The following is a 12,453-nucleotide window of genomic DNA, read 5'->3' as shown; positions in this document are numbered from 1 at the left end:
CACTGAAATCCAACAGCTTTCAAATTAAAATGATTTTAAGAATTCATTTCAAAATTGGAATTTTATTTCTAGGTTGTTATTATGCAAAGCAGTGTCTGTATTATCCAAATAATAACAGAAATCATGGAAAATCAGTGTGTTGGTACAGCTGAAATGTTACCAGGCTGATGTGCCTATTCTCCTCATATTATTGAAGTCATCACTTCAGTCAGTCACTCTAATGTTAAACTTTGTCCTCGGATTTTACAGAATTCTCCTTCATCCTCTTGCAGAGCCACTTGCACCTTTTTAATTCATTTTTTTTTAAGGATCAAATGTATTTGCCAGAAGAAAAGAGCTCCTTTTTGTCACGTTCAGCAGATATTTTTGTCAGCTTAATTAATGAGCCTTTAAATGTCTGTAGAAGGCAAGGAAGATACAGTCCTTGGGATAATCAGTGTCCCATGGCAGAGCGGTTGTGCAGGAACAGTGTCTCATTGCAGGAGGGAGAGTGTTGATTTTCCTGGTGAAATGTTATGTTTGCTACGTAATATGAATTTCAACATAGCTCTGAAGGTCTTAAGAGGTCCCACCAATCTGTTGGAACAGAGGGCTTGAGCACTCTCAGAAGACTTTGAGTTCTAATGGTGCCCAGAGACTGAACATGACACTTTAGTGTATCGCTGGATCTCAACACTTAATCATGCTGCCACAAAATTTGGTACATTCTGCTTCACCCAAACCTTGTGGTGTTCATATTATTAGGGGTTGTTCCTCTAAGCACTGAAGACAAAATAAACTGAAGAAAAATGAAGCAAAAAAATGAGTAGGCTGATTGCCTGTGCTTCTTGTGTTTCAGATTCGGTGCAAGACTGCCCACGTCACTGCCACGGGAATGGCGAGTGTGTCTCAGGTGTCTGCCACTGTTTTCCAGGATTTCATGGAGCAGACTGTGCTAAAGGTATCATTTTCCCTGTATTTACAAATAACCACAGTGTGTGTTTGTGATGTAAGGATCTGCAGTGCCTGCTTGCTAGCATGGGTCCAAGCTAGATTCAAATAGATCAATGTGCTTTTTTTTCCTTAGATCTCAAGTTCAATAGGATCAAGAGGAAGTATTTCTACATTACCTATGAACTTGTATAGCTACAGCTTTTTTGTGGCAGAGGTAGCAGGCAGAAATGGCAGAAAATAAATTTATTTTCTGTAAAAGTGGATGAATTATCAATGCTTTCTGATAATCATTAACTGATCTGCAACAAAAGACTGATTCTCTTCATTGACAGCATATAGTATATATGCTGGCTTGCCTAAGCCTTACTTCTAGCCCAAAGCATCTTTCTTGTATATATAGTTACTTTGACCAAAGGAACTTCTCCTCTTGTAGGAAAATAAGTAGGCCTTGATAAAATCTTAAAATAAACCTTTTCTTAAATGTCAGTTGTAAATTTTAACAACTAAAACTGGGAAATACATTACTGTCAAGGATTAAGCAGAAATCTAAATGACATCTGTGGATTGGCAGAATGTGTTTATTAAGTTTTCTGAGAGTTTAGGATAGCTGTCAGGGAAAAGATTCATAAAGGAGGAGCTCTTTAGTTATACGGCTAGTATCAGATATTTTGTCTAAATTCAATGGCTTGTTTGTATTCCCTGATGTTCCTGAGGACACTCATAACATTTTACAATTTGCTTCCTTCTTAGTTTGTGTGAGATTTAGGCACACTATCAATGTTGTGCTCACAGTTGTTTTCCACGGGGATAGGGTTATTAGAGTTCGAAGAGGGAATGCCTGGTGTTTGAAAGCTTTCTTAAATAACTTGAAGGACCTTAGAAATTTGCTCATTTCTTCTTAGACTCCTGACCCAGTCCTGAGGACAGTTATTTGTGCCCCACCCCTCTCCCTGCTGTAGCATCCAGCATACTCATGCCTGTCTGTGAAATACTCCTTGAGTAGCTGTTGTAGTTGTACTGGAGGGAGTAATTTCCCTTTAGTGTCTCCATATTTGGCTCTTGAAGATGGCCCAGTACAAAAAATAAAAATAAAAAAAATAAAATAAAATAGAGACCCCAAGGGCCTTGGAGAGCTAATGCTGTTATTTCAGTGCTCGCCCTGCTCATTTTGAAGAATGCTTCAAATACAGCGTGCATGTTGTTTGATTACCTGAGAAATTAAGACAGCTGGCAAATAGAGAGAGGAGATATCTGTATCCCACAAAGTAAATGGTGTGATAATGTGTGCTATAAATACAGATTGACAGCTGTATGCATTTCTGTGGTGTTAACCTGTGAAAGTGTGCATGCAGTGACTGTGTGCTTCACTGCCACCCTTCACACATACATGGCCATTATATCAACTCATTTGCATTTTGAGTTGTGGAGCAATCCTGCATTGTGTACTCAACCTCTGTGTGACACTGTATGCTGTGTTAATGCTAGAAAATACTTTGTTCAGGCTGTGACAGATAAAATAGCTTTTTTTTCTAGGGCGTCAAACTGTATCTGTATCTGTCAGGCTTCTCCTGCCCCTCAGTGCATTCCCTCTGCTTCCTGCTTTGTCCTTTCTGTGTTGTCTCTTTCCCCTCAAAAGCAGGAATGTTTTCTTGGAAGCTTCTTTCAACTATTCTACTGTTTTCTTGTCAGACACCGTGGTATTTTTAAAGAACAAAGAACCTTGGAAAGGTACCTAAAATGACAACAGGGGCATGTTGACAGCACTCGTGTTTCTGTGCAGGCACAGAACTGCACAGCATTACCCTGTGAGCCCTGCCCAGAATTGTGGCTGAGTTAGTTGGGTGTAAGGGCTCTGTGCCTCACCCATTTCACAGGCATTTCCATGCCTGTTTGCATGACCACAGATTTTTCTGCTCGCTTGACTGCCCATTATATCTGAGAGCAGTTTGAGAAGGCAGAAATCAAAATTGGGATTGTATGCATGGTAAAACACAGTACAGTGAGATAGAGAATTGCATCTTTTCCAGCATATGACATGTATGGACACATGTTAGATGTAAATTTACAGTAATATTAAATTTATATTTAAGCTGTCACAGGTATGGAAGTATAATGATTTTCTTTCCATCGGATTTTTTTAATTATTATTTCCCTAGCAACACATCTCTCAATGTCTCATTTCTCCCCTGTAGAACAATTTGAGGCAAGACTCAGATAAAGAAATACAGGGGAAATGTGAACAAGCTCCTCGGATGGCTTTTAGAAATTGGTCCATGCAGCAACACAGCAGTCTGAGAGCTTCACTTTGGGTAAAACCCAAGTTTGATAGATAGGAAGCATGATCCTTTATAGCAGTGAATGCCCTATTACAGGGCTGATCTTGAGGCCACCAGAGTCCCCTGCAAACCATTTGCAGGCAGTGCACAGGTACTACTCCATCCGGGTTGTTCTAAAAGATGAAAATGAGGGAAAGCCGTGGGAGACAGCACAGACATGACTGAAGATCCATTAGCTCCAGGAAAATACCATGAAAATTACTGGAAAGAGATGAACTTTTGGCCCAACCCCACAGGCTGTAGTACTTTCATACCCTGATTGAAGTGGTACAAACTTCCCCCTCCTAAACACTCCTGCCAAATACTGGGGAGGGGGGGTTATTTCTCACCTTTACCTGTGGAAATAGCTTATTCTCAGGTATCCAATATCAACAGATTTACTCCATCCTTGCTGGGGCAGGATTCCCTTTGAAATCATTTGGAGTCTAACCTAATTAAGGTTAAAGAATTGCATCTAACATGCAGAAAAGGTAATGGTACATTTTGATCTCGTGTGGATAAGACATGGCATACAAAGAAAAAGAAAATCTGCTGATCAGAGGATAATTCAGTGTGTGGAGATGAGTCCTGACAAAGCAAGTGTGTGCAGTTAAAGCCAGTGGAAGATTTGCTGTGAATTGACCTGCACTGTGAGTAACCTCCTGTCCACAATTATCTGTAGGAGTTATTGATGAAAACTGATGCTATGGCCAAGGATCAATTAAAGAATCAGACATGCAGCTATGATTTTCTTATTTTGGTGTGTTGTCACCTTTTTATATTCATCTCTATTTTTCTGTGACCTCTGTGACATAACCACTGAGTTATATCAAGATGTCCTTCTTCCTTAGTGTTCCTGCTGTCTATGTCTGCTCATAGTTTTGTTTTTCAAGTTCTGTGGTAAATCTGCAAGCAGGCATCCTGCATTCACCATTTGTAGAGTTCAGTGACACAATGAGTTGAGTTCCTAGAAGTGACTCAGAGTTGGCTACAGTTTCATTTCACCTCAGAAGATATTTGAAGGGCATGCAACTCTTCCACTCCTTTAACAAAGCTACTTCCAAAGACACTGTCATATACTGTTTTGCAACTGTGCACAGAGCCTCCTTTAATTTTGCATTTTGAAATGCTAGGATTTGCATCATAAGCATCTTTAGCTAATCTGGAAAGGTGAACAATGTGCCATCACACGGGATTTGTACATTGGCATGATGAGCATAGCCTGCTAAGAGATGGTGTCCGATTAGTAAAAGAAGGACAAAAATGGACTCAAGTAGCTTATGTCAACTGCCATGAAGTTGCCATTTAGCAGATACTTCTAGCTGATTATGCAATGTAATGAGAAACATGTTTAATATTTTAATCTGAATGGATTGAAGGCTTTAGGATTTTTTTAAAACCAAAAATTTGTACGATGTTTGATCGGTTGACTTTTTAATCTGATTTTTAAGAACTCTAATTAATCAGATTTATGTTATTCGCGGTTTCTTTTCCTGTTCTCCTTGTGTGGGTTTTTCATTATTTTATTTTCATTCTGTTTGTTTTTGGCTTACTGGCAAAGGACGGCGCCACTTTAATAAGTATAAAAAAAAGGGTAGGTTTTTTTAAATTTCTTTTTATTTCTTTTGCAACATCTATTTAGTTTGAAATAGTTACTAAGCTGTAAAGTGTAGTCTCTCTTTTTAAATTGACTCTAATGGATTTGCTGTTTGCACCACAATAAGAGTTCCTACCTCTGCCATTTTCTTTGTTGTGTGTGTGCTATTAATCTGTGTATAAAAATGTAAAAAGCTGACAATTATTAGGTAAGTAAGGTATAATTGCTAGAAAAAGCAACTCATGCTTTTTTTCAGTTGTTATTCTGATTTCAGTTGTTTGAGACTCTTCTTACTCTGAGGGTTTTCGGAGGGTTATTGCTTGGACAATAGTGCATAAAGTAATGTTTTTTCATCAATTGAATAAGCTGCTTGAAACTGTTCTCTTTGTGCCATGTCCAGAATGCTCCCAGTGGCATAAGATCTTCTGGGAGTGATTGCAATGGAGAAAACATGAATTTTGGGGTGCATCCTGCTGAATAATTCAGTACTTGGTTCATTGCTGTGTAGAGCACGTGGCCCACACATACAAATGGTATCAGGCATATGCTGGTAATGTATAGGAGCTTGTAATTCCTCTCTATGTCAGTTAGGAAAACAGTGTTTGTCTTCAAAACTTGGCTTGAAATTTTAGGAACTAAAAATGGCTCAAGCAGACAGAGGCCCCCTGGACTTTGAAAACTGAATACTGAATAGTCTATTTCCTTTGCCTGTCCTGCACAGAGGAGATGGGACCTGAGGTGAGGCAGCACTTTGGGTCTTCCGTGGCACAGACAAATAGAATGTGTGTCTGGTACTGTTCAAGTGACTCAGTGCAATAACAGGTTGTAGATCAGACAAGTGAAGTTATTCAGATTAAACATGCAGACACCCACACCAGGTTGGTTTGCAGAGCAAAGAATTGGAGAGGGACAATAGAATGGGAAAAATGCTGGGTTTGTGGTATTATGAAGAGATTTTCGTGAGCAATAGTATTTGTTAAAGCTAATCTATTGTGGGTAGTACTTTACATGCAAAACAAATAAATAAAAGCTGTGCCTGACTCCAGGAACTAACCAGATCTATACAAGTTGAAAGAGAATTAATGTGGAGATATAAGGAAAAACAGTTATTATGCAGTGTTAAAAACATACCAGCAGTGTGACTGTTCTCAGTTTAGGGGTACACTGTGCAAAATAGAGTTTTAAGAGGAATAATGGGGCAAACAGATAACATCTGGTGGATAATGGAGGGCAAATGGGGACACTGACTGTAGGAAACAGCTCAAAGAAGGAAGTTTTAAAATTTGACTCTCAAAAGCATTCTAAATCCTAGAAAGGCTGAAGTCAGAATTTGAGCAGTGAACAGTGTGGGGTGAAGGGGGTCTGTAAATGGAGTTAGAGCATGAAGCTGGTGTTCCATGTGATAGGAGGAAAAGACCTGAAACGGGACCAGGAAAGAAAACTGACACAGTTGAAGGATAGATTAACAAATTAACAACATAATTTTTGCAGCACTGTTGCATATAAACATGACTGAATAAGACTGAATTTATCAACGTGTTGAAAAAGGTGTTTATTTAATGTTGATTTTATTTGCTGAAAGCCAGGGCAGAATTCTGACCAAGAGATGCAATGCAGAAAAAAATCTGTACGACTTTGTCAAAGCCTGAGGGGAGAAAACAAGTAAAAAAGAATATCCAGATTATGAACCTTAATAATAGGTGGAGTGATGGTATTATCCACTGTGACAGAGCAAGAATGCAGGCTAAGGCTGAGAAATAGGGGTTTAGAGTGAAAAGATAAATTAAGGAAGAAATAACTTCATTGGTAAGCATTTTACATGTTCATAATCATAGCATGTCTCATCACTTACATCATACTCTTGGGGGAAAAAAAAAGTATGCTTTTCTTTGGAAATACTGCATTCCTGACTTGTCACCCACACATATCTCACATCCTTTCTTGCAGTTGACAAAATTCAGCGTGTTCAGCTTCTCTCTTTGTATCTGTTTCTGGGTGGGTTTGTTTTTGGGTTATGTGTGTTTATGTGTGTATGTGTGCCAACTCATGTGCGTGCTGCAGCAGCAGCACAGCCCTGGCTTGTCACTCAAATCCTCTCTCACAGTGGGTGGAAGCATCATTTAGATACTTGAACAGACAAGGCTGTCTTTGGCAACGTTCCTCTCCAGCAGTTCCCACCTCTCCGACTCAGTTCCTTAAAAAGCCTTTGTTATGAACTTTCTTCCCGTTTTCCCAGTCTCATATTTTATTAGCAGACTTATTTCATTTCTGGCAAAGTGATCGTGTCCTCAGTCGCCTTGCGGTGAGTTTTATGTACAGGACAGTGATTGCCCTCGTTTTTCTTAGTTTTACAGAACTGAAGTAGACTGTAAAAGGGGTTTGTGCCATTAACTCTGCCTAAAATAATTACAGAATAAATAAACGGACATGAAAGCTATTTTGACAATGACTGACAGCCATTGCTGTCTATCAGCTGCTACTTGCCTGCATGAAATGAGGTAGTAGGTTTGATCCAGTGTCAGGTAGACAAGTAGAGCCAACGCAAAATCCATCACTCCAGCTCTTCCTAATTGGCAATTTAAACAGGAGCCAAGAACTGATGGGGTCACAGGCTGAATTCTTTCCGATTGTTAGTGGTCATGGCTCCAAAAGGGGCTCAAGGCACACAATCAGTAGTGCCAAGGAATAGAATACAGGAGCCCTCGTGTCTAGTCTGCAGCTTTCCTCATCAATCCTCATGAATTCTGTGGGAGATTAGAAGTAAGAACAGGGGACTGGAGAGCCTGGACTCCAGAATTCTACAACAGATACCTTGTTAAATTTCTGTTACAAGACAAGTCATTTAGCATCCTAACATTTCATTGCTGTTTAAAATGTGTTCCTATCCCTGCAGTACATGGGAGATTAAAAGAGAGGATTAGCAGTGCTGTTAGTGACAGGATGGTGACAGAAGAGTACTCAGATCACTCCCCAGCCTGCACTGGGCTGGAGTTGGTGCTTCATATCCTTTACATTCTTTGTAAGAGAATATTTGCAAAGTTGAAATAGGACCCAGGAGCTGTTTTTAGCTTTGGGAATATTTGAGAAGACAGGCTTAAAAAATATAGCTTTCAACATGCAAAATATTAACTTCTCATTGTTCTTAAGGTTTTTATGGCTTCTGTTGATTCCAGCTTTGAACTTAGGTTATAAAGAATTTATCTACAAAAGAGCTAGTCCTGAATCAGTTCAAGTGGGGATGCTCCTGTTGTTTAGAGGCATGCCCTTCCTTCTTTTTGTTATACTTGTGCCTCTACAGGGCAGCAAAAATGCTTTAATTTTTTTTAAGATATTTACTTAATGTTGTTAAATATACCTGATACTTGCATCTAGTGTAGCAACCTAACTAGCATTTGTTTTCTGTATTAAAATGCCAAACTTGTGCATGTGGATTGCACTGCCCTTTCCTATGTTTCTAAATTCAAGTTGCAGCCTATGAACTTGAAATTATGTCCCAAAGAGCTTGTAGTACAGTGGTGCAGCTGGAAGGCAGACTTATTCTGTAGGAGAAAATTTCAAAGACAAAGCTAAAAGGATTAAGAAAAAAATGGGGAATACTGAGGAGTTCAATAATGAAGGAAGAAGATAGTAACTGAGAGAAGTTGCTAATGCCACTGATGGACAAAACATGATAGGTAAAAAATGGACATGTAAGGAATCTCTGATTTCAGTGAACACTCAGGCATCTTTATCTGATCATTCACTACCCAACATGTAGAAATTTAGAGACCAAAGACAGAGCCATGGGCAGTCCTGTAGCTGAACTGGAACCAAATTTTACTGGCTTAATATGATAAGAAAGTTTAGTTATGTCCAAGATGGAAAGCACATGGAAATGCAGTAAAATCTTACTAATGGATTTTTCTTCAACAGTATTCTATAATATTTTCATACTTATTGAAAACTGGGTACATTCATTTGGTCTCTCACAGCTGCTTTTGAAGGCTGCTGTATTATCAGTTACTTCACTTGTTTTATCTTTCTTCTCTTCTTATATACGTGCAGCACAAACACATCTATTTGCACAAATATTTTCTGTTTCAATGGCGTTCCATTAAGTAGAATATTTCAAAAGGTTCCCAGTGCAGCAGGGAAGTGGACATGCATACAAATACATGCAGGACACAGGCCATTGTGCAGCTTGGTTCTGGCAAGCCAAAAATCTTATTTCCTTTCAAATACTTCCATTGGTGGCCAAGAATCTCTGTGCTCTGACTATACTCTGCTGAGCTGAATTGTGCTCACTGTGCTGTGTGCTTTGTAATTTGTTTTTATGTTTAATTGGTTAGCTTATTTAATTGTGTTGCAATCTACATTTTGTTTTCAGGTTGCTTTGTCTCCCTGGACTTGTACTGGTGTTTGTTATTTCATTAAGTTCTAAGAGTTTGCCTTTACAGTTGTGTTGGGATCATCCTGGAGTCCTTGTGTTGATGGTAAATGTCACTGAAGCAGCTATGATTAAGTAGTATTGTAAATCATGTCATAGAAATACAGCTGGTTTAAAAGATCCTTAGACATTTGCCATCCCTGAATAACAGAAACAGCCCTGAATCATAGCTTCATATTTCAGCATTCATGACTTTTTTCATACCTACATTATGTCTAGGTTTGAACCTGTAATTTAGATATTTGTCTATATTTAGCCCCTGTTCGGGTGAGATTAAATTCAGTTAGCTGTCATCCCCCTTCACTTTCTCAAACAAACAAAAAAATCTCTAACTCAAATGTAGAAAAATGTTTAAATATCTGCAGCTACTGTGGAACCGTGAAGTTCAACATGTTATGATTTAAATCTTTTCTGGTAAATTTAATAAGGCAAATAGTAGTAACTAAAATGAGACCAAACCAGGTTAGGTTTTAAATACCCTAAACTGCAGCCTGTGGGTGTAATCCTGCATCTACTGCACTGATGTTTAGCCAGAGCTGAACCATTACCAGAGAAGCAATAATTTTTACAGCATTCACTGGGAAAGGTGTAAAATTTTACCAAAAATATTGGAAGAAATATCTCACTTTTTTTCCTCCTTTTTATGGAAGCACAGGTGACTTCGTGCTATTAGTGCTTCTCTGTTATGAATCATAACACATGTGTTTGGAAGGATAATTCTGGTATTTGCTCTTTGTCCTTACTGCTGCTTTTTGTGAGCTTGGAGCATCATTTCTGATTTCTCACTGGTTCTTTCCACTGAGACAGCGACTGAAACCTCTGAAATAGTTTAGTTTTCCCTTCCTGCTCAGTTTTTCTCGTGATGAAGTTATCAAGATACAAATGGAGATCTACATGCTTGTGTGTGACAGTAGCTGATTTCAACATCTGTTTGTTTCCATCTGTTGCTAGAAAGTAAAACTTGTTTCTCTGCACAGTCTTGTGTCGACTTCACTGCTTACATCCGAGGCAGGAATTTCACAGCTCTGATTCTGTGTTACTAGTTCGCACAGAAAAAGAGTTTGTTTGTTTGTTTGTTTGTTTACTTTCTTTTCAAAGGCATAAAATTTATGTGGTAAACTGATCAGTCACATTCTTCTGTGGTAAACCAGGACCAGCGCAGGGAAACTTCCATTTCCTTGAATGCACTGATGCATGTGAAAAAGAGATTGAACTGTGCGTCTCTCTAACGATGTAGGAGATGGGGAGGACCCAAAACTGGATTGGCTGCAAATCAATCCACCGTTTGCAAATCATTTTAGTGTCGTGCAGAGAGAAATACAGGCTCCCCTTTAAACAGGCTCCCCTTTAACATGGGCAGGGAGAGCTGCAGAGCTGCTGCAATAGTGGAGGGGGAAACAGTCTGTGACCAAGTGTTGAATGCAGAATGTACTGGCAGGAGAAAGTCCTCCAGATATTTGACTCCTGGCAGAGCTTTATCAAGTGTCTAGTGCACTCAGATGTCCTTTTTTTCTCTCTGTCTCCAATGTTTAGTTTGTTTTATGCCACTTAAAAATAATTTTATGTTCAGCTGTGGCTTTACCAGTGAGGCAGCACAGTGGTCTTTTTCTCTCCCCCTGCTGTGCTCCACTGTCTTTAGGGAACTAAGATCTTTGTTGATGTTTAGTGAGATTGTCTAAGCTCATTTTCACAAAAGCAGAAATGGGGCTTCAGTCCTTTCAATCCACCATTAAAATAGTTCCAATGTATCTGATATTTCCTTAATTTTGATTTTCCCTATTCTTACTGACTGCATTGTTATTGTTATTGAAAACATTATAAGGGTCAATCCATCAAGCAAAATTTTCTTGTACCAAGTGACCAGCCTCATTTGAAAAATTTGCTGTGGTTCTGGAAATTGGTGCTAGATAGCGTGGGAAGACATGTTTGTAATTCTTACATAGATTTTTGTAACAGTTGTTAAGCAAAGCAATTATCTAATGGAAATAGGTACTTTGTACAATAGTAGAGAAAGGAACAGTAAGTGTTGTCTTTTTGACAGATAGGCTCACCCTGAAGGCAGTGAGAAAAAATATTTTTGACAAATTTTTGCCGAGGCAAAAGTTTGCTGAGTGTTCAGAAGAATGTAAATATTCATTGTGCAATAAATGCTGTTCAACCACTTCTATAAAAATCTTGCCATTTTTTTTGTAGAACAGCTTAAGTACTTATTGATCGAGAACTTCTTGCCTCCCAAAATGGAGGCATCCTCATATCTCTACAGGTATTTTAAATGAATTGAATTAATCATAGGCTTAAAAGTCTCTAGTGGTCTTCGTTAAGTTTCCTGGGTTTAATTAAAACATCTGTGCGCTTTTAATTTATCGATTCATCCAACTCATATGTCATGTTTTTAACACACCCCAGCATGCTCTGCATCATTTTTAACCCGATTTCCACTTAACTAAAGCAATTAAATTCACCCCGGATTAATTAAAGCATCCATACTTTAGTGCTTAAGTCAGCGTGTGCTGCTTTCCCCAAATGGTTTCTGAATGTCAGAGATTTGACACACCTGATGGGTTTTTTGTCCTTCTGGAAATTCTTCTGTGAGTCTCTTCCTGGCTTGCTAATGTGCAGTTTGGCAGAGCTAGACAGGAGAGCTTGGTGAGGCTGGGCTGGGGCACCTGAAGCAGGGACAGCAGATCATGACTGTTGGGAAAGGCTGTACATTCCCTCTTAGTACTGACCTGATTCCTGCACTGTTAAATCATTTAAATTAGTTGTGTGTTCTATAAACAGTTTCATGAAGTAACTCCTGAAGCATCCAATGCTGGTGACAGTTTTTCATAGCTGTTCCTTCTTCTTCTGCTTCTGGGTGGATTTCTACAAGATGACTCCTGGCTGGAGAAGCACAAGGCCTTAGAGCATCCCAAAAGATATTGTAGGTCTTCCTGATTGTCGCTGTTCCTCAGAACATTTCAGCTTGACAGAAGTTAGTGACCTCTGAATTCAAACACCATTATTCCTGACCATGCAGATGGCATGTTTGTGAGGCACAAAGAGCAGATGAGAGAAAACAGCCTTGTATTTGTTCAATCTCCCACTCCAGGATGATTTTCTTGAGTCTAAGTTTGCCAGGGATAGAGCAGCTTCTCACCAGGAAAGTAGCATAAAACCTGCATAAACTAGTAAAAACCCAT

The 12,453-nt window shown here is 39.0% G+C and overlaps 1 protein-coding gene across 16 annotated transcripts in view; it reads left to right on the top strand.

The window, feature by feature from the left end:
* TENM2 (teneurin transmembrane protein 2) overlaps positions 1–12,453 on the top strand; it is a 643,539-nt gene that overhangs the window by 538,861 nt on the left and 92,225 nt on the right. For 10 of the 16 annotated variants that reach the window (XM_027682926.1, XM_027682925.1, XM_027682928.1 and 7 more), the window contains 2 exons: positions 839–940; positions 4,810–4,842. In XM_027682926.1, the coding sequence (XP_027538727.1) occupies positions 839–940; positions 4,810–4,842 (135 nt within the window). The remainder of the gene's footprint in view (positions 1–838; positions 941–4,809; positions 4,843–12,453) is intronic. The other 6 variants (XM_027682931.1, XM_027682929.1, XM_027682927.1 and 3 more) reach the window with 1 other exon arrangement.

Source organism: Neopelma chrysocephalum, unplaced genomic scaffold (genome assembly GCF_003984885.1).
Source record: "Neopelma chrysocephalum unplaced genomic scaffold, ASM398488v2 Primary Assembly neopelma1_63, whole genome shotgun sequence".
Taxonomy (NCBI): domain Eukaryota; kingdom Metazoa; phylum Chordata; class Aves; order Passeriformes; family Pipridae; genus Neopelma; species Neopelma chrysocephalum.
Note: the sequence above shows the minus strand (reverse complement) of the source record. Positions and strands in the feature narration are given on the sequence as shown.